At 42.8% G+C, this 26551-nt stretch overlaps 2 protein-coding genes across 2 annotated transcripts; both read right to left on the minus strand.

Moving 5' to 3' along the window:
* Positions 1-204: 204 nt before the first annotated feature.
* hacl1 (2-hydroxyacyl-CoA lyase 1) lies at positions 205-7389 on the minus strand. The gene is made up of 17 exons (XM_062399554.1): positions 7244-7389; positions 6941-7045; positions 5685-5725; positions 5513-5593; positions 5101-5173; positions 4946-5023; positions 4750-4844; positions 4556-4668; positions 4296-4431; positions 3734-3839; positions 3501-3584; positions 3275-3376; positions 2990-3144; positions 2427-2585; positions 2218-2325; positions 1942-2128; positions 205-437 (listed from the first exon to the last, which is right to left on the minus strand). The coding sequence occupies exons 1-17, from the start codon at positions 7292-7294 to the stop codon at positions 405-407; spliced, it is 1707 nt and encodes a 568-aa protein (XP_062255538.1). The 5' UTR covers positions 7295-7389; the 3' UTR covers positions 205-404.
* A 2957-nt stretch (positions 7390-10346) lies between these two features.
* ankrd28b (ankyrin repeat domain 28b) lies at positions 10347-25409 on the minus strand. The gene is made up of 28 exons (XM_062399184.1): positions 25207-25409; positions 21428-21511; positions 20873-20951; positions 20282-20352; positions 19993-20193; positions 18044-18131; positions 17470-17612; positions 17092-17304; positions 16730-16808; positions 16530-16644; positions 16229-16311; positions 16086-16149; positions 15926-15994; positions 15701-15841; positions 15417-15528; positions 15300-15326; positions 14680-14754; positions 14391-14592; positions 14214-14301; positions 14011-14128; positions 13560-13779; positions 13260-13347; positions 13085-13168; positions 12829-12974; positions 12603-12685; positions 12398-12480; positions 12149-12240; positions 10347-11948 (listed from the first exon to the last, which is right to left on the minus strand). The coding sequence occupies exons 1-28, from the start codon at positions 25231-25233 to the stop codon at positions 11665-11667; spliced, it is 3159 nt and encodes a 1052-aa protein (XP_062255168.1). The 5' UTR covers positions 25234-25409; the 3' UTR covers positions 10347-11664.
* Positions 25410-26551: the final 1142 nt, after the last annotated feature.

Raw genomic sequence — 26551 nt, forward strand, 5'->3', positions numbered from 1 at the left:
TATTTTGGGTTATAGACATTTTGTCAGATAACACAAACTATTTAATTTTTCAAATTGGGCTTTAGGAAGTTTTGAAAAGTAAAAAAAAAAAAAATTGTATTGGAAAAAAAACAAATCGAGAAATTATCATCAGAGTGAATACTCGTTGCAGCTGAATGTAGGCGGGGGAAAAATAACATATTTTGCTATAAATAAATAAGTCCATTGTGTATTGTGTACATTTTTTATTCTGGAATTATTTAGTAAAATTTAACACAACTGTGTTAGAATATTAAATAGTCATTTCATGGAAACAATTACAAAAAACAAGAACAGCCATATATTTTCCAACTTTGTCTCTGGAAATGATCACTGCTGTTCTGAAGCTCTGGATGAAGGAGGAGGAGGGAGATCTCTCTTCAAGTCTATAAGTTTGAGCGTGTGAGCCATGGAAAATCCTGCAAGTACAGACAACACAGACATTAGACCTCCAGACACGATCAGGACATTTTATTTAAAGGGCCTTTTGTGTCCTTCATGGATGCTGAAGCCCATTTGACCTTCACACTCAGAAATGTGGCTGTGCAGGGAACAGAGAATAGTTTGTCTTCGCCCGTTATCAAAGACTCAGCTCTAATCCAGACATTCAGGAGAGAGACAATGATGGCAGCTAAACTCAAAAGTCTTTTTCCGACGGCCTCAAAGAGCACGGCCACGGAGTTCAGCACCATGGCTACAGTCCCGAATACAACCTTCAAACATGTCGGCGAAGGGGTTGCGTGGATACATTCAACATAAACACAGAGGGCCGCGCTTTCTAATTATGGGGACCCCGAAATAGAAAGGTCACGCAAGTGTGGGATTGTGAGCGGAGTACAACAGTTCTGCGGACCACCTGGAGGGTCTGGATTACGGCTCAGTAAGACATGTCAGTCACGTAGGCCTGCGAGGACACGGCAAGAGACAAGTAAACAAGTACACTCACTGTTACCGCTGCGACTGTCTTTGTCACTCAAGTCACCACACGTCTCTTCCTGAAGGCGTTTGCTGATTTGTGTACCATCATTCATTTAATTTCTTAAATGAATGAGTTCGAAATAATCAATTATTTTTATCCAGCGATCGTCCTTCTCTCCCATCTAAATGTACTGTTTTTATTTTATTATGTGTATCAAAATTATAAATAAATCTTTCAATATTGTGCAGCAGGCTGTGTTCCAAATTAAATTAAATGAAATGATTACCATATCAACTCCTACACAATGTACATTGGGCCAACTAGAAAGAGGACTAACCATTAAATAGTCAGTTTAAGTTATATCTCATATTCATATTTTGCCAATTGTGATGAGAAGTCTACAGATGACTGCTGATGTTAACCCTGCCTTTTCAAAGACAGTAAAAACTTCATGGGTGGAGTCCGACCACTCATACATGAAGGAGAGCGAAGCAAGGAGCGCTATCCTCCTGTTCTTTTCAATAGCATTTGAAAAGCAAGGAGCGCTATCCTCCTGTTCTTTTCAATAGCATTTGAAAAGCAACGAGCGCTATCCTCCTGTTCTTTTCAATAGCATTTTAAAATAAAATAAGGATCTCACGATTTAGTTTAACAGCACTAAATGTAGGATGCTCACGTGCACACACCGATTCTCCATCTGCACATGCAGCTCTCTCTCTCTTATAGGGGAGGGGGGTGGTGTAGAGGGGATGGTGGAATTGTGAAGTTATTAAGTCATTTTGGTTTAAAGAGAATGAGGACGTTAAAACAGAGTTATTAGCAGGTGAGAGTGGCATTCAGCATCAATTACATCCTCAACCACCAGGGGGAGTGACAATTCTACAGGATCCATGCTATTTACATTGAAAAATCTAAATTTTGCTTCACAACAAAACTCCTGATGATTCCTTGATTTTCGACCTCGAGACTGAACACTGAACCCATTCCCTTGAGGGGACGGTTACCTGCTGCTTCCTGTCAGAGGAGGGGTCGATCAGCACGTTGAGGAGACTCGGCCTCTCCCAGTCACTCAAGCTCAGCTCCAAGGCGGCGCGCAGCTCCTCCACCGTCCTCACCAGGAAGCCTCGACCTCCAAACGCCGTCATGATCTCATCGTAGCGCGCCTCGGGCAGGAGGGTCACAGGAGGGGCTCTGACAAGTACACCACACCACATGGGATTTCAGTACATCACAGGAGAACACCTGTAGGAAATGTACTCTATTATGATCACTTGGCTCACATAGAAGTCAGATCTCCCATTTTTGCCATTTCTTTCCACGTCTCCGGATCCACGCCGCTGTATATTCCATTATTGTTTACCACAATAATGACCACAGGTAGGTTGTACCTATTAAAAAACAAAAAGATGGTGGAATTAAGTTGTGAAATCGAGCTTTGATAGGAAGTTAATCCAAATATACAGCAAAGAAAGGAAGGACACAAACCTACCTGCACATGGTTTCAACCTCCATGCCGGAAAATCCAAAGGCACTGTCTCCTTCCACACACACGACCCTTTTGCCTTTGCCCTCGCTCCGCTCCAAAGCAGCTGCGGCTATCGCGAAACCAAGGCCCACCCCCATCGTCCCGAATGTGCCTGCGTCCAACCTGCACAGCATCAGGACGAGTCAACCACAGGAGTTAGAAGGAGTCAGAACCTGACCAATGAGGATTTTCGGGGGTCGACGGTGATTAGGGGCTAAACAAATTCTGATAACAATATATAAGAAATGTCATTGGGGCTTGATATTTTACAGTTTCACTATAAACATGACTACAAAAAACTGTAAATACAACCAATTATATTTACATGTAAAATGTTAACATAAATGCAGCTCTTCTGTATTGCTTGTTCTGTCAAATAAGAGTCATTTTGGCAGATTTGGCCTGTGAGAGGATTACATCAGCAGGTTTTAATCACTTGGGCTTTAGTTGAAATGTGCCAATTTGGTCGTTAAAGAGACACTCAATCATTTGTTGCTCCAGAGCTTCCCTGTGTCTGACCCTGTTACCTGTGTCGAGGGAGGTAGTTGTTCAACATGGTGCGTCCTATGTCCATGGTGTTCGCACCCTCGCTGACAATGACGCAGTCGTGCGGCAGCAGCTGGGAGACGTGGTGAAACACTGTGTAGTAGTTCATGGGTAATGTGGATGTCAGAGCAAGAGCCTAGACAGAGAGAGAGGGCAAACATATTTTCAAACCGCATATAAATAATAACAATACAATAAACTACATCTCAAAAGAAAACATGAGGTTCATAATCCTGCTACATCGATGTCATCAGCTCTAAACCCACCTTGGAGATTTTTGCATTAGCAGCAATTTTCTCCTTCAGAGTGCCCCACCACTCTGTGTCGGAGGGATACTTCCAAACATCACTACGGACACACGTCAGGAGCTGAGGGGAGAAAAACATGAATCAAAGACCTTTCTGTTTTCTTATAAACATCTTTCAAACATGTCTGTGTCTTAGTTGAGGATAGTCAGATGTTTGAGTGACAGCCTGGTTGTAGGGAATGTACCTGAGTGACGATAGCGTTGACGTCTCCCAGGAGAGCAACAGCCGGACTCACGTTGTTCCCCATCTCCTCCGCACACAGGTCAACCTGAAGACACAGCACCACAATGTTATACTATTATCTAACGACTTTTTCTCCTGCAGAGAAACAACGAAGGAGATCATGACGATATTCACAGTATTTGCACAAATCCTGAGTCAACACCATTCGCTTTCTCTGGGGAGGTGTTTACAGACCTGGATGACTTTGACGTTGGGGTCAAATCTGGGTGGAAGACCAAAATGGAGCATCCAGTTGAGTCTGGCTCCGAGCAGGAGAACAACATCCGCCTGGAGGAGAGCTCTTTGTGGATGAAACAGGAGGAAATGATCGAGTGAAGACCGTGTAAACAAGGATGTATATGTTGTATTGTACTCACAGTTATAAGTATAAAATATCTTATACATTGAGTTACTTTTTGATATTTATGGTTTGCTGGTGATAGGCCATCTCCACATGCAGTAAATACACTCAATGTAATTAGTAAAGTATTGTAGATTTATATATTTGTGTATTCACTGCATTTGGAGATGGCCTATCCTCAGCAAACCATAAATATCAAAAAGCCCCACTTGACATCTTGAGCAACATAATTGTTCAGTTTTGTGGAAAAACTCCAAAATGTTCTGCTCCAGAAAGGAAATCATTACAGATGGACAGTCGGACATAATTATTATTAGTTACTTTGAACAAAAGTATCAGCCTAAATAATGGAAAATACAGAATCCTGCACATTCTGGTAGTGAAAGGGCGTCTCACCTTGAGCGGGCAGCAGCCACACAGTTGGGGTGATCATCGGGCAGCACTCCCTTCCCCATGGGGGTGGGCAGGAACGGCAACCTGCTCGTCTCCACAAACTCCTTCAGAGCAAGTTCTGCTCGACCGTAAGCTGCTCCTGTTTGGCACAACAATACTCCAATCATATCAAGACTTATTTAATGGTACTCTGATACCAGTGGTGGAGTCTAGATTGTGATTATAGCTTATAGCAGTAAGAAAACGCCTTGTTTAGATGTTACCTTTGCCGATGATGACTAAGGGTCTTTTAGCTGCTTTCAGGACAGAAACGGCCTCAGCGATCGCACCGTGGTCAGCCAAACTCACCGGGGGAGGAGGGCAACAGGACACCACTCTGCAGGAGGAACACAGCTCTCTCAGTGTCTTCACACTCATCACAAGGATGAAATGTTTAAAATGTATTTATGAAACATACCTGACTTTGCTCCTTTCCACTTGAGCATTGACCATATCCCCCGCAATGTCCACGTAACAAGCCCCTGGACGCCCGTACATGCTCGTGCGGACTGCCTACAGAAGAACAATGGAAATACACAAAATGTCTCCTTATGTGGACTACATAACTGAGATGTATTGAATCAAGATGGTGTAACATCCGTTTGAGACGTTACCTTCTCTATCACTGAGGGGATGGCTTCCAGAGTGCTGGGTCTGGCAGAGAACTTGCTATAGAGGCGACAGGCCTCCACCTAATGACCAATGACAAAACCGGCGTCAACTCGATGAAGAGTCAACAGGCTCAAATCCACATGAAGCTGTGTTCTACCTGAGGGAACTCCTGAAAGGCTCCTGCTGTCTCCTGGCCTCTGTCTGAGGAGCCTCCAATGACAACCACAGGCCTGTGCACAGCAGGAGACATGGGGTCAGTGAAGTTATCTTATCTAGTCTTTTTATCCAGAGCACACAGACGCAATGTTTAATATACATAAATAAACATGCGATTTTTATGTTGGGGCTGGGTAACTGAGATACCCTGATAAAAATATATACAACAAAACACCAATTTCTATCGATATAATGCTTATGCATTGTGTAACCACTTTGTTTGTGTGTTTCTCATACTCTGCCCATAGAAGAGTTTAAAACCTAAAGCCTTCACTCAGTCTTTGACCTTGAAAGACATGCTTATGGGATATTAATGGTTATTATGATTGACGTGACTGTTTATGGAGCCACACCAGCAGTTCACGTTGGCATTGGCCATTCCACCCAGTGCATGGATGAGTCCAGGTCCAGACACCACCAAGCAGGCCCCAGGTCTGGGAACAGAAAGCGACAGAACAACAACGTGTCAGATAAACACAGACACACAGATCTCTGCTCTGATCGTCCTGCTGCTCTGACCCTCACCTGCCCGTCAGGTAGCCAATGGCGGAGGCAGCGTAGCACGCCTGTGGTGGGACGGACAGACAGACATGTGACTAAAGCCTGAAACCTGAAACATGTTTTCACGGGCCCGTAAGCGCAAGAGCCCTTCCGGGTCCCTTACGTGCTTATGTATCCCTCCTTACGTGCTGACGGGTGTCGACCCCCTTTTCTAAAATTTACGGCAAAGCTCCGCAAGCTCACTCAGCCCACAAGGCTGTGATTGGTCTGCTCTACATCCCTTCTGGAGCTGCATTTCCGGTTTCATGCCCCATAATACCGGCAGAAATCACGGAAGATTTAGAAGAACGAATATGGACCATATAGAAGAGCACTTGGCAGAAGATATCCGATAGTATGATCACTTGTATAACCTGTCACTGACTGGCGGATTTGTCCGCCAGTAAAAGGCTACGAGGAGCCGCAGTGGCTATGTAAATAAACAATCGACGAAGAAGAAAGAAGGCGTCTCTAAGGTCGTCTCGACAAAAAGCATTACTCCGCCTAGTGTTCTGGCGCGGAATTGCTTTGTAAGACGCGCAACGGTTGGGGAAGCATGAATGAAAACGAGTCTTGCGCCACAGCGGCGTGAAAAGACGCAGACGCAGTCGCAGAAGCATGTTTCAGGCGTTTTCACGGGCCCGTAAGCGCAAGAGCCCTTCCGGGTCCCTTACGTGCTTATGTATCCCTCCTTACGTGCTGACGGGTGTCGACCCCCTTTTCTAAAATTTACGGCAAAGCTCCGCAAGCTCACTCAGCCCGCAAGGCTGTGATTGGTCTGCGCTACATCCCTTCTGGAGCTGCATTTCCGGTTTCATGCCCCATAATACCGGCAGAAATCACGGAAGATTTAGAAGAACGAATATGGACCAAATAGAAGAGCACTTGGCAGAAGATATCCGATAGTATGATCACTTGTATAACCTGTCACTGACTGGCGGATTTGTCCGCCAGAAAAAGGCTACGAGGAGCCGCAGTGGCTATGTAAATAAACAATCGACGAAGAAGAAAGAAGGCGTCTCTAAGGTCGTCTCGACAAAAAGCATTACTCCGCCTAGTGTTCTGGCGCGGAATTGCTTTGTAAGACGCGCAACGGTTGGGGAAGCATGAATGAAAACGAGTCTTGCGCCACAGCGGCGTGAAAAGACGCAGACGCAGTCGCAGAAGCATGTTTCAGGCTTTAGTAACCAGTTAGTAGCTGCAGGTGAACAGCAGCGTAAGATAATGACACGTGTTTTTACCGCTTGTTCGTTGCGCATCCCCACATATCTGATGCCTGCAGCCTGAGCCGCCATGGCCACTTCGATGATCGGAACCCCGACGATCCCGAACATGAACTCCACCTTCTGCAGGGACACAGAACATCGTCTGACTCAGATAGAACACTTTCATGAGGAGGATGTGTGGTTCTAACAAGAACTCGTCTGTATCTCATGGTTTATTATACTCGACAGCGCGGCACGTGAACTTTGACACACTTTTCACAACAGATGATTCGTCACGTGTGGGTTGTTTCTTCTGCGATGTTTAATGGGTTCTCTTACCTGAGCTTTCAGAGACTCCGCCACCAGCTGAGCTCCTGTCACGTTCTCCATGACTCCTCACAAGCTGGATCTGTGGCTGCAACTTTCCCAGAACTCACAGAAACACCAACTCAATCACAACCTCTGAGTCCGCCCCCTTTCTTTCACTTCCTACTTCCCAACCAATCAAGGAGCGACGGCGTGTAGCGTCAAAAAGCGACCTTTACGCATAGTAATAACAAATACTACTGCTTATTTTATATTGTCTATCTCCCAGTTTGTTTATTATAATTAATCGGTTATATAATCTGTTAAATTACTAATGAAGATTGTTCATAACAGTGAATTATTTGCTAAATATTCAGTTTACTTTGAGAAATGAGAAGAATAACTTTAATATTTAAAGAGGCTCAAGAGATCTATATTCTTCCGTGGGAATTAGCTGTACACCACATAATCTTTCAGTATTTTTTGACAATTATCAAAATGTTTTGATTATCTTTATGGAAATCCATTAATCAATTGATTCCTATTAATTAATTGTGTCCCCAAATACAGGAAATATTAAATTAACTAATACAAACAAGCCAGTGACTCATTGGAGTTCATACATTTGCCAAGGCACTTTGAAATTCAGTCAAGCCATGCACAATGTCATACTCAGTCAAATAGGCCAAATTATATCCATTAAGATCCATGAATTATTCCCTCGGCCAGGAAGTTTATAGTTTTTGCCAAATCATCACATTTCTTCAACATGAGTTACAATAACGACAAACTGAATCCTAAGAGTCGGGTTGTCATAAATTCCACTACTGTCTTAATGGTAATTAATAGTGATAACTAGTATAACAAAAATCTCCTTTTCAGGCTTGCCCTGAATTGAAACTATACATAAAAAAAGAAAACCTAATATTGACACCTGATAGTGAGCAGTACAACCAGGCCGACATTGTATTGATCGGCCTGTAAAGCAGTAGATAGTCAGACTTGGCTTCCTAGGCCCAGGTGTCTTGTTTTCACAATGTGACAGTGAATCACTACAGACACGACCAGGAGCCTGAGGTGGAAGTGTTGTGCATTTACATCTCTGATCCATGCAGCTTCCTTCTACCAAGTTGTGTGGTTATTGGTCCAGTAGTTTATTACATAAACCTGTTGACTGGCAAATCAGAGATGAAAACATAACCTCCTTAGCAGAGGTAATAAAACCTCCACCCATTTATCAAGGAAATGTCACCAACATTAATAATTATTAGAAACACAACAGGAAATTATATATTTATTATATATATTATATTTTTGTCGTGCACTGATTGCTGGTTGTACATCAAATTGCCCTTGAAGGATATTAAAGATTTTCTTTTATTGACAACTTTAGTCAATCACAAGCTGCACAAACCAAGCGAGATTAGCAGAATAACCCAGCAGCCAGCAGGGGGCAGCCTCAGGACATCACAGCAGACTGCGATTCATGTAAGAGGTTCAAAGACAAGGTTGGAAAACGTACTGGGTTATTCTCTAACAATCATCCAGTATCTAAAAGGCAAAAATATAAAAGTAACTTTTAAGCAAGGCTGTCGTATGTAGTAAAGTACAAAATATTTTCTCTGAAGTGTTTATCAAAAGCAGCATAAAATGACACGGACACACGCGCATAATAATATGTCCATCTTGTTATTGTGCTTAGTTCCTCCCAACAGTCATCAAGTGGTGTGGCGTAGTTGGTAGGGTATCCGTTTTCCTATACTAAGGCCTGGGTTGAATCCCACTCCCCTTCTTTAAGTTGGAAATATATTGATGTCTTAAAATTGGTGAGATTTCACTTATTAATTGCAAAATATAAATATAAAGTTATATATAAATATTTAAAAAAAGGGTAAAAATTTCATTGAAAAAAACAAAACAAAACTGCGCGTGCAACTTCTGCGCAATCAGCTTCTGCGCAGATGTGCGCAGTGGGCTTCTGCGCAGATGTGCGCATTGGGCTTCTGCGCAGCATGTGCGCAGTGGGCTTCTGCGCAGCATGTGCGCGCGCAGTTTTTTTAAAAATTTTTTTTTAATTTAATTTAATTACATTTTTATATTTAATTTTATATTTAATTTTTTTATATTGAATTTTTCATCATCATCTTTTCTCCGTGCTGGTTCAGGGGTAAATGATGCTTCTTCACAGGAGATTATGTGTGTGTGTGTGTGTGTGACCGGAGCTTCCCGGTTCTTCCCGACACTACGCTGCCGGTGCGAACAGCCCAAGTATTCAACATGAGCGAGGAAAGGAGGCGGACCGCTTTTCGCAGCGCTTCTACCTCCGGTGCGTCCCCGGGGTTAAGAGAATGATGGTTTGACTTAATGTATTGGTTTACATTGCATGTGTCACGTCATGATAAATCCGTCTCTTATGTCGCCTGTACCAGGAGCCGCCCCTGTCACTGGTTATCTTGGCTCGCTGTCTGGTCGGTAACCAGCCGTCCGGACCGCTCCGTGAATAAGGAGGAGGAGATGTTTCTTTACTTGGAATGCGGCCGCTCTATTTCTCGGATATACAGCAGGAGCAACAGTCGCGTCACCTGTAGGTGCTCCGTCACTTCTCGTTATACACACACTTTTTTCACGCGTTTTTTCCCACAATACCCAGGTGCACTACGTCACACACTACAAACTTTCCTTAAAGGGGCAGGCCATACCTGCAACACAACACCTCTCGGTCTCATATAACAGACAGCAAGAGAAAGGGATTTTTACATACTGTCTGATAAAGACTCCCGACAGTAAAGGCAAGGAGTACTGACATAGATATATACAAAGCCTTTATATATCTATAAAGGTTTTCTTTAACAGGTTAAGTCTTTCATTCTCACATTCCACCTTAAAACTATGAACTAGTTCAGAATTTATATGAACTATGAACGTGAACTATTCATGTTTATGTATGAACTGAACTTTGAACTAGTTCATGAGAGGTGTGAACTTGCACAACACTGGAGGTGGTTGAATTGAATTCACCCGTCATTGATTACCTTCACACCTGTGATAAAAATGTCAATTGGGAAAAGACTTGAGCTGCTTCACATGTGAAATAAACCTAATACAGGTAAAGCCAATACCCCATAAAGACTCATGGTCATTATTAAATAACTCATTTCTTTATTACTCATAAAATATACAGCAATCTCAGTAATGAAAGAATTCACTGGAGCTTTGAATTCACAGTCACAATTTCTATATACATGCTAGTTTCATCCTTCTTCAAGAAAAAGCCAGGAAAAGAAACAAATATCTTTTCCATTCAAATGAAGCTAGCAAATGTATTGTACATATTTCCAGTTAAAATTATTTCTCAACAGACAGAAACGGGATTTTTGAATCACGGTAGAATCGAGTGGTTTCTTTTTTCTGAATTTAAAGCAAGCAAAACCTGTCAACAAACATTGACTAATATAGGAGCAAAAGAAAAATTCATTCAAACAGAAGAAAATCAAACGCTGCCCTGTCATTGGTTTACAGTGTTTCTCCTCACAAAGCCGAGCGTTAGGTAGCTCAGTGTTGGATCAGTGCTTCTTACAGTCGTTTCATTACTTACCTAGTGAGCATCACAGCTGCCTCTACACACCCATCTGCTCTCAGTAACTAATGAAGGCACAAAATAAACACATAAATAGGAACCAAACGTACACAAATAATTTATTCTTGAAAGACTAAACCGCAGTGGACAAGTCAATACACAAAGGTACGGTCGATCAACTTAAAAATAACCTGTTGCACATATCAAATGTTTTTAAATTACTCAGGTCAGAAATTCAGATTTTTTTTCCCTAGAGGATAAGGAGTTTAAGACATGAACATGGGAATATTAAAATTTGGATCTCAAAAAATAAATGACTTTCCCCCTGTATGACTTACAGATTTGAAATACAAGCGCATTCAAACGTAGTGTGCGGTATTTAACCTCCTCCCCAACAAAATTTCAAAAAGGAAATCTCTCTTCCCAGACGAACCGATATACCCATTAACTTCTTAATCTCATGTACACAATTAAAACTGGGTTAAAATGCATCCACGTCTTCTGGTCCCTGTCAGTCTAGCTCTCGGTGAAGTGCTACCATCCCTCTTCAGCATGTTATTGCCGTACAAATGTCGCTGTCTGCCCAACAAGCACTCAGCAAGTCAGTGTCGGTAAAGCAGCGGTTACTAAGGTCCTGTATCAGCTGGAAGGACACCTGGTGCTGGATGAGGTCGGGATGAGTGTGGGCCAGCCTGCTGCACCTCCTCCCTCGCTTCCTCTCTTTTCTAAGTGGGGTGGTGGGGGGGGGGGGGGGGGACTCTTTAAGGCTCCTGTGGGGGCTTTTCTCTTCTTCTGCCCTCCAAAGCTGGCGGTGGGTGATTTATTAAGACACAGTGTGTGTGTGTGTGTTTATGTTTCTATCTCCTCCTCCTGTCCCTCAGTACGTCTCTGAATCCGAGTCGTTGAGCTCCTCGTCCTTGTAGAAGCCCTCGTGATGGCTGACGTTGTTGAAGCTGCAGTAGGAGCTGTGCTCGCCGCGCAGCACGGGCAGACTGTCGAAGGTGACGCTCTTGGAGGGGCTGGTGGTGTAGTGGTTAATGGCACTGAAAGGGAGGGTGGGTGCCGGGGCGCAGGGGGACACAGGCATCATGGTGGCCAGGATGAGGGCGAGGCAGTCTGCAACATCTTTGTTGGGGGCACAAGCCAAGGCGGGTGTGTAACCTGAAACAATGACGTTGCACATTTTATTACGGTCACACACAGCTTCAGTTTCCAACAGTGTTACTACTTCTCTTAAATGATAAAGTAGCAACTGTCTGGTTAACAGGATAAAACGTTCTGTTGTGCTCACTTCTCACTGTTGTGTAGCATATGTAGGTTATATAGTATATCATATATATTATATAAACTATTGAATTTACCGTTTTCATCCACTGCAAGTACACTGGCTCCTTTTGCAAGCAGCTCTTGCACCACCACAGTCAGACCGTTTCTTGCAGCCACATGTAGAGGCCTTAAAAAAAGAAGTCAAGTCAATATTTTTCCATTTGGTTATTATGTTTGTATCAATAATTCAAATCTTTACATTATTGAATAACACTTTAACTCCATCACACACCACTCAGATGCAGCACAAGACAAGACACTGATGTAATACAGGTGATACATACGTCTGTAAGGCGGCATTAGTGGCATTTATGAGGTTTCTGTCTGAAATCTTTTCCAATATCAACAAGGCACTGGTTTCATGTCCCTGTAGAAAACAGGTACAGAGCAATACATGTTAAAACAACCATAAACAGTAGCTCAGAAAATACTCAGATGAGTTTACTGCTGTAGAATGTGAGTACGGTGCCACCATGTGGCCATACACACCTTACTGCAGGCCAGGTGAAGTGCAGTGTTCTTCACAGCATCCTGCAGAGTGAGATCTGCTTTCGCACTGCTTACCAGAAGTTCTAACAGCAACAACACAGGAAAAGCCCAGCAAAGTAAAAGTTATTCACTGCAGCAGTGTTTACCTATTCATTACTGCACCAACTATTACATCCCGCAGTGAGATTTCCCCAGGGTGCTGGTTAAAGGTGAAAAGCTTTCTTACCGACAGCATTGGTCTGGCCATTCTCAGCAGCCATCATGAGTGACGTCTTCCCTGTGGTGTCGATACTGTTGACCTGAGCGTTGTGGCTCAGCAGCAGCTGGAGACACTCCACATGGTCAGTGAAGGCTGCTGCATGCAGGGGTGTTCTGCACAAAGAACACAAGAACAAGGCTCATATTAAATCAAACAATCCGGTGTCACAAATACCTTATGGCTGCAAATATACAAATACTTTGCCATAAATGACCACATATACCTGTTTTTACTGTCTTTGGCATTGACAATGGCAGGGCCCAGAGTGTCTATCAGCATCTCAGCTGCACCTTCGTTATCGTGGATCCTAAAGAAGAGATAAGAGACATTTATTTAGTCTGTTTAAGATTCTTTCCTCACGTAGGTTGATGGAAACCGAGGTCCGAAGAGGATCTTACACAGAACAGTGGAGGGGGCTGAAAGAATTCCCGTCGGCCTTGTGAAAAACTTCTTGCTCCAACAAAACCTCCACACATGTATCGTGACCTGCAGGAAAATAAACAGAAAGCACTCAATGCATTGGCCTTTATCTCCAGGTGCTTCATAAAGCCTTGAAAAATGGGTGCATTGAGAAATAGCAACAAAAATTAGTGCTCAAATTTAAATAGTCACTTAACAACAGTATCTCTGTATATAAGTGCTTAACAGGCCCATATCTAAACTGATCTTTAGAGGTCTTCTAAGCCTCATCTGTGTACCATTGTAGCAGGCCCAGTGCAGTGGGGTGTAGCCATGGTTGTCTGTTAAGACGGGGAGAGTTTCCACTGTTTGGGCAGCATGCAGCAGTCCTCCTAGTACCCCAGTGTGTCCACAGGCTGCTGCCAGGTGGACCGGTGTGCGCCCTTTGCAGTCTCGCACCAGGAAGTTGGCGCTGTGCTGAAGCAAGGCCTCCACACATTCCTCGTGACCGGTCACGGCCTGGGGACAGGAGGCAGAGTTTACTCACGATTGATGTTAAACACTGAATGATGATTTGAGTGAAAGAGGAGAGGTGAACATATTTTTGTTAGTTATTCCTAAAGAAATAGAAAGGAAGTTTGTGCTTTGGACCCAGCTAAAAATTTGAAAGCATTGCAAAGTTTTAACGTTAAGAACTACCACAATAGCAAATTCTATGTATAGTATGTAGGAATAGGGACATGTCCTTACTCCTCTATGCAGGGCCGTCCGCCCCCACTTGTCTTTGGCTTCTACACTCGCTCCCTTATTCAACAGAGAATAAACACAATCTGTGTGTCCACTCAGGACCGACAGCATCAGAGGTGTTCTGAACAAAAACAGGAGAAAGTTACGTTAACAATTAATTTAGAAGATAAAGAGAAAAAACTGAATCACAAACAAACTTCACTTACTGTCCGTTCCCATCTTGAATATCTACTGCACTTTGAAGATCAGAATTTCCAATCAGCAAACGCAAACATTCTGAATGACCGTTGGTAGCTGCAAAGAAAAAGAGCCCGTTAGCATCTCTTATCGTACTGTGTTCAGATGTGAATAGTCTGACGTAGACAAATTGATGAAGTCCCCACCTGCAGCATGGATGGGGGTTCGCTTCAGGGTGAAGTCTTTGACGAGGATGGAGGCTCCTTGATTGATTAGAACATCCACACACTCGACGTGACCCTTGAAAGCAGCCAGGTCTAAGGGTGTACGTCCCTGGATGTTTCTTACATCAAGATCCAGCAGAGACTGCACCAACACCTCCATAGCTTGGTGGTGACCATGGTACGCCTGACAGATTCATTTTAATGAATAAGTTAACACAAGGGAACTGAGAGTGAGGATAATGCCGATACAATGACAATACTTCATACTCACAGCAAGGTGCAAGGGGCTGACAGGAGCTCTGACATCAGATTCATTCAGGATGTCTGTCCCTGAGGTTTCCATTAGCTGAACAATGACACAAGTTACAACCTGCGTCAAATATATTTACTGTGGAATCTGCTGCATAGACATTTAGACTATTGTGCGACAGGTGGAGAGGTCAGGAGTTTCTCATTCAGACTTTATACTGATCCAGCTGTGGGTGAGGGTCAATAGCTTCTGAAATAAATGATATTTGATACATGTAATGGACGAAGAGAAATGCACTAAAGACATTGATATAACTTGCATTTAGTGTCTGTGTTAACATTTTTACCATTATGAAATTATGCTTTTCGAGACTCAGTTGCACAAAATTTCTTAATTGATTATCTTTTTCTTCAGATTAATAGATACTAATGCAGTGCTCTTTCTAAACCTGACTGTTGGCATGAGGTGTTTGTTTGGCTTCTGGTTGCAGCTATTTTTCCGGAACTTCTAAAGTGACCTGCAGTAATTGAGCCGTGGCAGTAATTGAGTGATAGGGTTACAGAATCCTAGTATTGGAAGAACATGATCACAACTTGGCCCTCTGGTAGTTTTCATCCCCAAAAAGTACAAATTCTACTCACCACATCTAGAGGTGTTTCACTTGCAATCTGTAAAAGAGTGGGAGAAGCAGGGATGAAAAGACACATATTGTGATGCTGATTGTTTTTATGTCATGAACTGTGGAGTGAAGTTCTCACCAGCTCCAGACAGAGGCGATGTCCGTACGCCGAGGCGTAGTGCACAGCGTTGTAGCCCTGATTGTCCCGGATCCCTGGATTTGCATCATTCCGCAGTAAGTACTCCAGGCACCTGCACGCACAACAAAGAGGCTGTTGTCAAGGAAACAAGATCATCTTTGAACTGTTACTTAGCATAACCAATGATGCAAAGTGCAGCTTTCATCCATCAAACCTTCAAACCTAACCCGCCTCCCACTCAGCCAACACCCCCCTAATACACAGAGTTTAATAAGTATACTGACTTTCCATCTGTGTCCGAGGCGGCGGCGTAGTGGAGGGGAGTGCAGCCACGTTCGTCGAGGTCATTGACGCTGGCCCCTGAGCCCACCAGTGCAAACAGGCACTGGTAGTTACAGTTGGCAGCGGCGTAGTGCAGCGGGGTCCTGGAAAAGCAAACATGGCTCAGTTCACTGTTCAAATTTCACTGAGAGACTGAAACAGACTCTTGACTGAGAAATAGTACGAACCTGCCGAAGCTGTCCTTCCTATTAAAGTCTGCACCCGTGTTGAGGAGGAGATTGAGACATTCCAAGTTTCTACAGGGGGTAAGAGATGTACACAATGATATTATAAACTTTATCTTAACACTTACAGTTAATATTAAACCTACTTGTCGGGTGTACTAACCCTCCAGCAGCTGCAGCATGTAAACAGGTCCTTCCAAAGTCATCGGGAGTATCAATATCAAAGCCTGCGCAGGGTGAAATATTAGGAACAAGACTCTACATCCACTGTTAACTGTCTGTGATATACAGTAAAGATTTGCTCACCTGAAGACAGGAGCTTTCGGCAGCAGTCAGAGAATCCACTGAGAGCAGCCAAATGCAGTGGGAACATACCGTGAACCCCTCGTCTAAATAAAAAGAATGCACAATCATGTCGATTTAGCCAGTATCACTAAAATAGCCCTGGTGTTAAACTCAAGGCCGGAACTTTCTATAGATCGTACAGAATCTGGTGTGTCAGTTACATAACGGTCGATGCCTGTCAGCTTTGGAGAGATTTAAACGTGCAGCTCTTTCACAATGTTGAAGCCGTTGCTGAAAATGGTGCAGGCCCGGGCTCACTTACCTAGCCGTGTCAGCTCTGTTGGTGATGAGGGTGTTTATGAGGAGCTCGTGTCCGTAGCGGGCTGCAATGTGCAGTGGTGTGTTTCCGTTTTTATCTTCACAGTCAATCTCAGCACCTTCAGGAGGAAACAAACAAAGCACTTAGCAAGAAGTAGTTTTAGGTTCATTGTCCAGCGAGGACGAATTTGTCGAGGAGCTCACCATTCTCAATGATTGCTTGGGATCTAGAAAACCTCCCGTGGATGGCTGTCATGTGGAGGGGAGTCTTGCCGTCTTTACTCTAGAGTCAAAGAAAAACAGGGTGGTGTCACAGCGTTGGTCAATACTACGGCTTTTAAATGTAGAACATATTATTGAACAATAGAAAAAGGTACAGTTACATTTTACCCCATTAACTTTAAGACACAGACAAAAACTTAAAATCACACACAAGCAACATGTGAATGTTTAATCACTGCTTCTTGATTATAAATAAATACTAAATGAAAATTCGGTTAACTTTCCTAGACCACAATGAGGCCCTCTGCCAGTTATCATGAGGAGACTTTCTGGTTTTCACTCACCTTGATGTTGACGTCAGCCCCGTTGCAGACGAGCAGTTCAAGACAAAGTGCCCCGTGGCGCGAGGCGGCGGTGAAATGCAGAGGTGCAAAGCCCTTCTCGTTCACCTGGTTGACGTTGGCTCCACTTTCAATGAGCTCGTTCACCACCACATCCTGCCCGTTGTAGCAGGCCACGTGGAGCGGCGTGTTGCCGTATGCATTGGGCTCATTGATCTAGACGGCAAGATTAACGGAGAGTTAGAGCACTGAAATTGACTCTTATAGCACATAATACAGAAAACGTTTGAGGTGCTATTCAGAGCACATCCCTCCTGATCAGATCATAAGATCCTGCGGTGTCCGCAGTGTAATGACAGCGAGCATGTGGGTGGAACTTACATCCACCCCCAAGTCCAGGAGGTATTTGACAACACTAATCATTCCACTGGAGGCTGCAGCATGTAGGGGGGTGTACGATTTCTTATCTTTGCAGGCCACCTCGGCTCCGTGAGATGCCAGCAGCTTCACCACTTCTATGTGCCCTGAAGAAGAAGAGAGAAGGATTTTAGTTACATGAACATGTAATCAAGAGTTTATTATGTATTTCATCCAGTCATATTCGACTGCGCCGGGCAACGTTCTTGCTGAAGACTGGATTTTTACTGTACAGACAAATAAACACAATGACAGTTTCAAGTGTTAAATGTTTTTTCTAAATGCCGACATTGATGCAACCATTAAAAAGAATGTGTTCTGATATGTGTTCAATGAATCAGATCTAAAAACAGAATAATTATATGTATATAAACAAGGTATATAACTTAAGATTTCCAAGTGAAATTGTAGGGGGGGAACGTAGAAACAATTCCTTCACTGATTACATTGTGGACACTTTTATTGAATAAAAGATGAGATGAGCTCCTATAGAAAATAAAGAGTGCAAAGTAAAAAAAAAAAAAACAGCATTTATTACCCATGTAGGCTGCCCAGTGGATTGCCCGCCGATCCTTCTTGTCAAAGGCATTGATGTTTGCTCCTCTGGAGAGCAACAGCCTCACCATCTAAAAGCAGCAATTAGAATAAAAAGGGAAGAATCAGGAAACATGTCATGGAAGGTTACAACCTGAACATTACCAGATGCGTTTTCTATCACTGTGTAGATATGGTGTTTAATGCCTAAATACCTAAATACTAAATACTGGAGTAAACAGATTGATCCTCTGGTCTACACCACATACAAGAGTACAGCTACCTTCAGTGCAGTCTGATCTGATGAATAAGATGAGCTTCCACATGGGTTTAATTTCTTTTTTAAATAGCAGAGCAAATGTTGGTCAATAAACTTGAATATACTGAATACACAGGAATCCACAAGAGATTAAGCAATACATTTCCACAGGGTACTAATGTTTCAGCATATGTTATGCCACTGAACTCAGGTTACAGCTGCATGTCCTCATCTCCGTATTTGTATTTAAAACAAAATAAACTCTGTGAACTTTTTTATGCACTGATTTGCATTAACATATGATCAGACAAGACATTTAAACCCTCAAGACAAATACTTTGCCTGCAAGTATATGAAGGCAATGATTTATTTGCATGCAGGCACGTGATTGGGCAAGCGCTGTTTGTGAACATAGTGTCCTCGACTATGTCTTGACTGCCTGAAGTATCAGTTTGCAACCATGTGGGGAAAAGCTATTATCTGCAAATTTGTTATTTTCTAAACAAATTCTGACTGGTTCATTGGAGCGGGTACACCGCTTGTTGAGTTGTGTTTTCTCCAGTTTGACCTGGTTTTGGATTTGTGCTAAGGACTCACGGATCAAATGGGATTATTATTGTCACCGGACCTAATCAAGGTTTAACTATACACTAATGCAGCAGAGGCTAAAGCTCAGATATTTTGTGAAAACGGAATGTAAAACCAGTAAGACCACACAGCGGACAGCAGATACTGTGGGTACAAATAGCTTTATTGGCTGTTAAAATTGCTCTCTTGACATGGAACGTAAAACTAGAGAACTTAAACATAAAAAAGAAAGCCTATCATTGGTACAGGGAAAGGAACAGCTAACTTCATGCTTCTAAAACTAACCGCTCTGTGTGTGATGAGTAACAGAGGAAGAGCTATATGGGGAAGTCGGTTGTTTCATCTCACCAATGTTAAATGAGCAAACATGAAGCCATTGTTCATTTGTCCTGCACGGTACAATGCCCACTGTGTTTACACATTCGTAAGGCACACAGAAACACTTCCTGTCAGAAAGCAAGGTAACACACTCAACGTCAAGCCTGTTGTGATGGTTCGACAATAATGTAAGTGGTACATGTTCTCAAGAGGGAAGGATAATACTTCATCCGTCGATATGAACACTGAAATGACTTAAGCTTTTAAACACGATAAAGGACGCTGTCAGCAACGGTCCTTATAGTGCTGACTGTGCAGCTTTTGTCTCTGAAGGTAATCAATGTAACTTTTGTATCCATTAAGATTAAAATAAATACATACTAAAAAGGTATTTAAGCACCTCTTAGAGTACAGCCCAGAAATGAATCCGACAAGAGTGAGGTCACTAATACATAGACCGAGATAAGGGGCAGTGAGTAAGATCCTAGAGGGAAGGGGGGGGGGGGGTGAGTGGGATTTAAATGGGGAAAGGATTTAAAGCTGTTCAAAGAAGAAGATGGGAACCGGACGGGATAATCAAGCCACACTTTTCATTTTATATCGTGAAAAAGCTATGCTGCAATGTATATAAATGTTTTTAAGTAGCACTTATTCATCATTAGAGTAATTTATTATTAATAATTCCTGCAGTCGATCCCTCTTTGTGAATCAATGTACGGGACTACTGCTTAAGGAGATTTTTTCACAGAATATGAGTTGAAGACGCCTGCTTTAGGGCTTAAAGTTACCTCCAGATGGCCGCTGAAGGCTGCATGGTGCAGCGCAGTCCGGCCTGCTCTGTCCGACACATTCACATTGCTGAGCAGCGGGACGAGGGCCTCGGCGCAGCGTACAGCCTTATTGGCCGCGGCGATGTGAAGCGGCGTCTGCCAGTTCTTGTCTCTGGCGTTTACGTCGGCCGAGTGTTTCAGCAAAACCTGGACAGCCTCCTGCAGGAAGTCAACACATTTAGGTGTGCGCTGTTTGATTGTGTAACACGTGGATGTGATAAGAGAATAAGAGAGGCATTTCACATACCTCACTGCAGGAGGCCACAGCCCGATGCAGAGGAGTGAGCCACTTGTTATCTTTGGCATTTACTCTGGCACCTACAAGTCACAGGACATTGGTTGTGAGACTGTTTGAAGGTCATAAAGTTAAACTACATCTAGAGCTATATTTCAACAATGATTAAAGCCTTTTGACTGTTTTTGTAACATCTCCACCTGTAAGAGAGAGCAGACTACACAGGGTACGCATAGAGATATTACACTATATTGAATACAGATGCACCATCTGGCCACAACAATATTCTGCTGATTGCCACATCGAAATATGCATTCATGCTCTAAGACAAGTTGAGAAAAGAAAAACAAGTATGTCAGGGCCTCTGTGCATGGTACTGAGTATAACAGGTGATCAGGACATTGCTCTAAGATGTTCTCTAATGTTTAAGTGGGCAAAATATCACGAAGAACCACACTTCTAAAATTGGTATGATTTAGTCACATCTGTCTGGTATTTATAAACGGATATTTAGACAAGCTCAATGTGAGAAACCAAATACACCATTTCAATAATGTAATAGAATTTAATTCTAACTCAAAGCCTCTGTTTCAAACCCCATACCTGAAAGAATCAGCAGCTCTATAATTTCTGCATCTCCGAGATAGGCAGCAGCATGCAGTGGAGTTCGCTTCTCATTGTCCTGTAGGAATGTGAACAGAAGAGACTGTGATTAAAGTGTGAAAACAGCTTGCAATTACATCTTAACTTTAAAGTCTTTCTCTACTTTATACAAGGGAACACGGTCCGGATCTTTTGGAACATGACCGCACCTTTTCTTTGCGGTTGGTAACATAACAATGCTATTGAGGAGAAATTGGAATTTACTGTCAACAGTTGAACTTCGTCATAAAAAAAAGTGTGAAAAATAAATTCAGTAACTAGAATAGACTTCCAGTAAAACAAGTACAAACCAGCCATACTTTGAAACAAACATCTGGTCTTACCAAACAGTAACTTTGAAGGAATGCAATAAAATGAGCAGAAAGTACCCTGTGGCTATTAATTTAAAGAGCTGCATGATGCATGAGAGGTTTAAAAATCAGTGTTGTTAGGATGTTTTAAACGTATAACAATAATAAGAGGAAACGGATGTAGAGTAGAGACTGTTGGGATTACCTGTGCATTCACATCCTCTTTTTTGAATATGAGTGAGCGTACTTCATCTGGGTCCACATTGAAAATAGCTTTCAGCAAAGCAGGCTGTAAAGGAAAGAAACTGAGTCAGACCTAAAACTCCAACAGTCTAAAATTTGAGAAAACAATAACCATTAGTCAGACCTCGGAGACCTTAGACCGTAAAGAGACTCCTGGATCCTCGTCATCAAGCACCACAATACACACACGACTCATTTGCTCCGAGATTACACAATCATGTGTAGGCTGTTAAATAAGTCCCTTAATATTTGTGTTTTAAAACCCTGATAAAGGGGCAGAGACTGAGGTCTTTCAATAAAACGATGACTCCACGAATCAGACGACGATGGAGGCCGACTGTCAGGATCGATTCTGACAAAACGCTGAGCAGACACTTTCTAATTCTGTACTGCGTGGTCGGCCGGCGAGAAAACCACATCCACACCGCAGCACAGAGAGAAGTAAAACGATCTTCAGAATGTAGGTCCAGAAACCATGTGCTCCATATGACTGACTTTGACATGACCGGCCTCTGGGGAAAAACTATCCACAGCTGATCCTCTTCCCCATTTCAACAAGTGGCAAAAATGATGAAAGTCAAACAAGGCTTCGAAACCAATCTGAGGTAGAGGAGAAAGTTGTTCTCTTTGTGAAGTCTGACGAAGGACCATGCCGTTCCTGCTCTGGCTTCTTACAAAGTGCTTTCGCTGGCTCCACCTTTCTTAGGGAGTGTACATAGGGAAAATGCTGCTTTGTATCTTTATATATTTTGATCATTTTACTCATTTTGATTTCGCAAAAAACATTCTTGTGTGTTTAATTAAAAACTAAAAATAAGACTGCCAAGATTAACTGTGATTTTTGAGACATGTAATAATAACCATAAACATTTAAAGCAATATTTATCCATGTGTGGGTAACTTAAGTGATTCATTGTGACAGTGTTGCAGCCTTTTGCCAAGACTTCCTGTAAGAGGAGGCTCTCTCTCAACAACCGCAAGGTCCCTTAAGACTGAATTGGAACCGAGAACCCACAGACAGAGAGAGCATAGTTTTGTTATTAACCTGTTGGTAAAGAATCATTTTGGCACATCAATCATAAACAAATGGTCTGGGGCCCCAGAGACAATTCAGCATGATTATCATCAATTCTGGACGCCCTGGTCCTTCATAGAACACCAAACTGGCTGCAGATCAGATTATCACTACTTAGGAGCTTCTAGCATTCCCCCCTCATTAAACAATGTTACATCTCTTACTTATCTAGTATTTCAAAATAATGCTGAAATCAATGCCCTTATCAACAGTAAAACAGTTTGTGTTTCGATTATGTTTGTGCTTATTGTTGTGCTCCCCTATCAGATCCACTATAACACCAGCAGAGTGTACGACCAGGCAGTTTTCCACTCCCTGTGGGAGGAGGCTGGCATGGATGGGGAGAACAGTGAGGGCAGGGGATCCCTTCCAGAGTCTGCAACTGGTAACCCATGAAAGACCCAGATGGAACATTCCCGGCTCGCACAAAAACTTAACCCTTTCCTGACTATAGTTAAATGTCTATTACAAAAAACGAATTAAGCTATCACGATAAGTTTAAAGCTGCAGAAGTAACAGCTGTGAATTTAGGTGTTACTTAAATGTCGTGTGTCAGATGAGCCATTATCCAGCACTTCAATTACATGGGAGCAATTACAAGCTCAGAATGAGCAATTTGCACCCAAGTATCCAAAATAAAACGTGAGCTAACCAAGCAGGAGGTTCCAGTTACCAAGTGCCAAAAGTCAGCAGGGTCTAAAATCACCTGCTGCAATATTCAGCTAGAATGAAAACTTGTATTGCCTTTTAGTGAAAGTCTATACTACACCTTTGTTTGAAAGAGCTGCAGAGTACATTTGGCCATCAAGATCTCATATCTCATTTAACCCACAAAGCTGCCCGGCAAGCTAATTAGCTAATGTGCAGCAGTATAGTTTATAATACCTCATGTGCAGAAGACATCTAGTTCATATAGCACAGTTCAAGCCACATGCTTGGCAAATGCCATGAAGTAAAACCAATTATGTTTGGATGCAATTCATTTTGTCTGAGCTGCTTCTCAATGTGTTTCAGCGGCTCACAACCACATTAATATCCAGGGCCATTCACATGGTACTCAAGTCAAACCCTTTCCCCTTCGGCTGAGAGCAATACTTTACTACTGTTATATGTACTGTCTGCTCTGCATGTTGTAAATTCAACTATTTTGCAGCCTTTGGTCTTTGGCTTTACACAAATGTAAGAAAATGTGAATAATTTATTTCAAGCAGCCATTCTAGGTTTATATATACGTGAAATAGGAAGGATAATTTTCTTGACAGAATTGTGTTGGCACTAATATGACACAATATGTTTTGCACTGGTACTAATTGAGCCACATGATTAATTTCAGCAGACCGATGCTCAGTAAGTATTACGAATTAAGAAGACAAAGACCACCATTACCATCCAAGGGAGTAAGTAGCTTACACTCACTTTAAACATAAGACAATCCTTTCATTCACTTATTATAATGCCCATTAATATTTGCCGGGTGCAATAAAAGGTTAAGAGTGACTGGGGATGAATTCAGAGAAACAAGCAGCCACTTGTGCTTCGTACTCAGTTCCATTTTGACGATCTCTGTAATATCCCCCCCATAGTGACAGGGACAAATCTGCATTTTGTTGTTTTCAGCGCTTCAGTCCTGCACGACTGGTGTAGGAGATTTCCTATGCTTCCTTGGCTGCACGACTGTGCAGTGTGCACCTCCTCTCCTAGTACAGGCCAGCCTAGTTAATACCATCACCATGGAGACAGCTCTTTGGCAACTCCACTGGCTCACAGGAGCCCAGGCAGGCACACGATCATTCAAGCACACACACACAATGAAAGACCCATGCACGTACATAGGCTACAAGAAAAGCAGGCATGTACAAAACAGGTCTCCGAATGACAACACGCAGCTATTCTCGTTTTCACACGTAGGTGACAAGTGGTTAATGTCGTTAGGGGACACACGTCTGATAAACTGTGACAGTACCAGTCTCCTCACGCGTTTATAACCATTACACAGCAGTTTACCTGCATGCATACTACTTACACAGTAGATATACATGCATTTTGGTCAAGAGCTTCAACTTAGACTGCTGCAATATCTGGCTGAGTTGTTTAACATATTAATAAGGGGATATATATGATATTCTTGTGATCGAAGATATTATTTAATTGATGTAAACTCAACTAAGAAACATATATATTTTTATACAATCAACAGATCGCTTTGGTTGTCAGGGTAGTCACCTCATACAACATGATGGTGGCTATTGTTAAAACACTGAATCACTTGGAAGCAACAGCTCAAGCCCAGTTTGGCGTTGTTATTTTTGTTTTCACATCTAGCACCGGCTCCGGCTAATTGCTGGTGATAAAACATGGGACCATTAGCTGGCTACAACTCAGTCACCGCTTGAGCATGTGTCTCGGTGTAAATGTGATGCCACCAATCATCGACCAAGAACATGACTCCATGTATGATTTAGCCCGAAGCCCAATGTCTACCTTTCACCTCACGAGTCACTATTTATTATTTAGCGCTTGAGGAAACGCTTCCGTTTCGGTCAATAGCCCGACAGACTCCAATTACATTCCGCTGGCGAGTGTTGAAATCGGGGGGCCAGCTAGCTAAACGTTAGCCGGCCAGCATTAGCTGAAACTTCAGTCCGCCTGCGACAACAACCGCTTACCTGGTCTCGAATTTTGAGAACCACCATATTTCTGGGATTTTAACTGTTCTCATGCAGACACATAAATGGGGTGGTCGTCTCCTTCCCGAATAGCTGGGTCTGATCTCGGTCGCTCTCCCGCTGTTTCGCTGGAGGCCTGGCGCGACGCTAACCTAGCTTACTTGTGCTAGCTCTCTAACCTATGGCATGAACAGCAGACGAGTAGCGGAAACTCCACAACATTGCCGCCACCATACTTCACCCGGCAAAGAGACGCGATCCCGTTGGTCAAACGCGCCGGACGAGCCAGTAACCAGGCTCCTGATTGGCCGTTGCCAAACAGCGCTCTGTGACAGACGCGCTCGTGCTGGATGTCGCGTCGCTGACAACGTTCGCGTCAGAATAAATATCTGTGAGTGACAGTGTTGGTAAATTTAAAAGACGTGAAGTGAACTTATGTTACAGAACACGCTTACTGCGACATTTCGATACTCGCACGGAGCTATGTGGCTAAGCTACAGCTGCGTATTGTTCTATTTACACAGTGTGACTCATCTGGAAGTTGCACTAAAACCCGAGAGCAACGCCGCAGAGGAGGCAACTCTGTTCCCCCAGGAAGAGGAGGCTTCACCGGACAGAAAACCACCACCACCAGGCCCCTGACTTATCTTCCCGGAGGTAGCCACGCTGCTGACACAAAAACCAGCCTGCATGATTAATGGGCCCCATGGAGGCTGATGAAGCAGACCTGTCATGTTGTGCTAATATGACAAGATTCAGCAGACGTAGGCCTTTCCTTAAAAACACCTGTCACACTCTTCCAAGCCTCTGTCAACTTAATGAATTAAGAGAAAAAGGCAATATCTTTAAATAGCTGATTTATTGTTCAGTTAATAACCAGTACACACAGTACACAGTGAGTCAGTAGCCTGTACATTCAGGATATATTTCCTGCAGTACACACACACACATATATATATGTAACTTTCCTCTCCACGAGTTTTGCCTCCTGGCCTAGACACACATACATCTTTGTATAGTCCCAGTACTAAATGCACTAGTTGTTATAATCACACGTTTTCTTCCATTTTCACTTTAAAAAGAGCTGCTGTTGAAGAAGATTTCAATGCACACGCATCTCATCATTTCCACACAAAATAATTATCCTGTGCAACACATATAAACTATATACTTTTAAACACAAGTGTATATATGATTGATAAACACACACATGTCTTGTTGCTTCACTGTAAAGTGTAAATGAGTCTAATGGAGAAGTATGTGACCCTTCATGAAATCAGGACAAACTTTGATCTATATACTGTAACTTTCATGGAGGTGATTTAAAATCAAATGCTGAGTGTGT

This window comes from Platichthys flesus, chromosome 11 (assembly GCF_949316205.1).
Source record: "Platichthys flesus chromosome 11, fPlaFle2.1, whole genome shotgun sequence".
Taxonomy (NCBI): Eukaryota; Metazoa; Chordata; class Actinopteri; order Pleuronectiformes; family Pleuronectidae; genus Platichthys; species Platichthys flesus.

Excerpts from the sequence above, each read along its gene's own strand:
- ankrd28b (XM_062399184.1), bottom strand. The coding sequence starts at position 25,233 with ATGGTGGTTCTCAAAATTCGAGACCAG. Across the intron at positions 16,645-16,729 it reads CCAAGCAATCATTGAGAATG|GTGCTGAGATTGACTGTGAA; the intron begins GTGAGCTCCTCG and ends TTCCTCCTGAAG. Across the intron at positions 14,593-14,679 it reads TCAGCCCCTTGCACCTTGCT|GCGTACCATGGTCACCACCA; the intron begins GTGAGTATGAAG and ends TGAATCTGTCAG.
- hacl1 (XM_062399554.1), bottom strand. The coding sequence starts at position 7,294 with ATGGAGAACGTGACAGGAGCTCAGCTGGTGGCGGAGTCTCTGAAAGCT. Across the intron at positions 7,046-7,243 it reads CGGAGTCTCTGAAAGCTCAG|AAGGTGGAGTTCATGTTCGG; the intron begins GTAAGAGAACCC and ends GTGTCCCTGCAG. Across the intron at positions 3,585-3,733 it reads CCAACGTCAAAGTCATCCAG|GTTGACCTGTGTGCGGAGGA; the intron begins GTCTGTAAACAC and ends CTGTGTCTTCAG.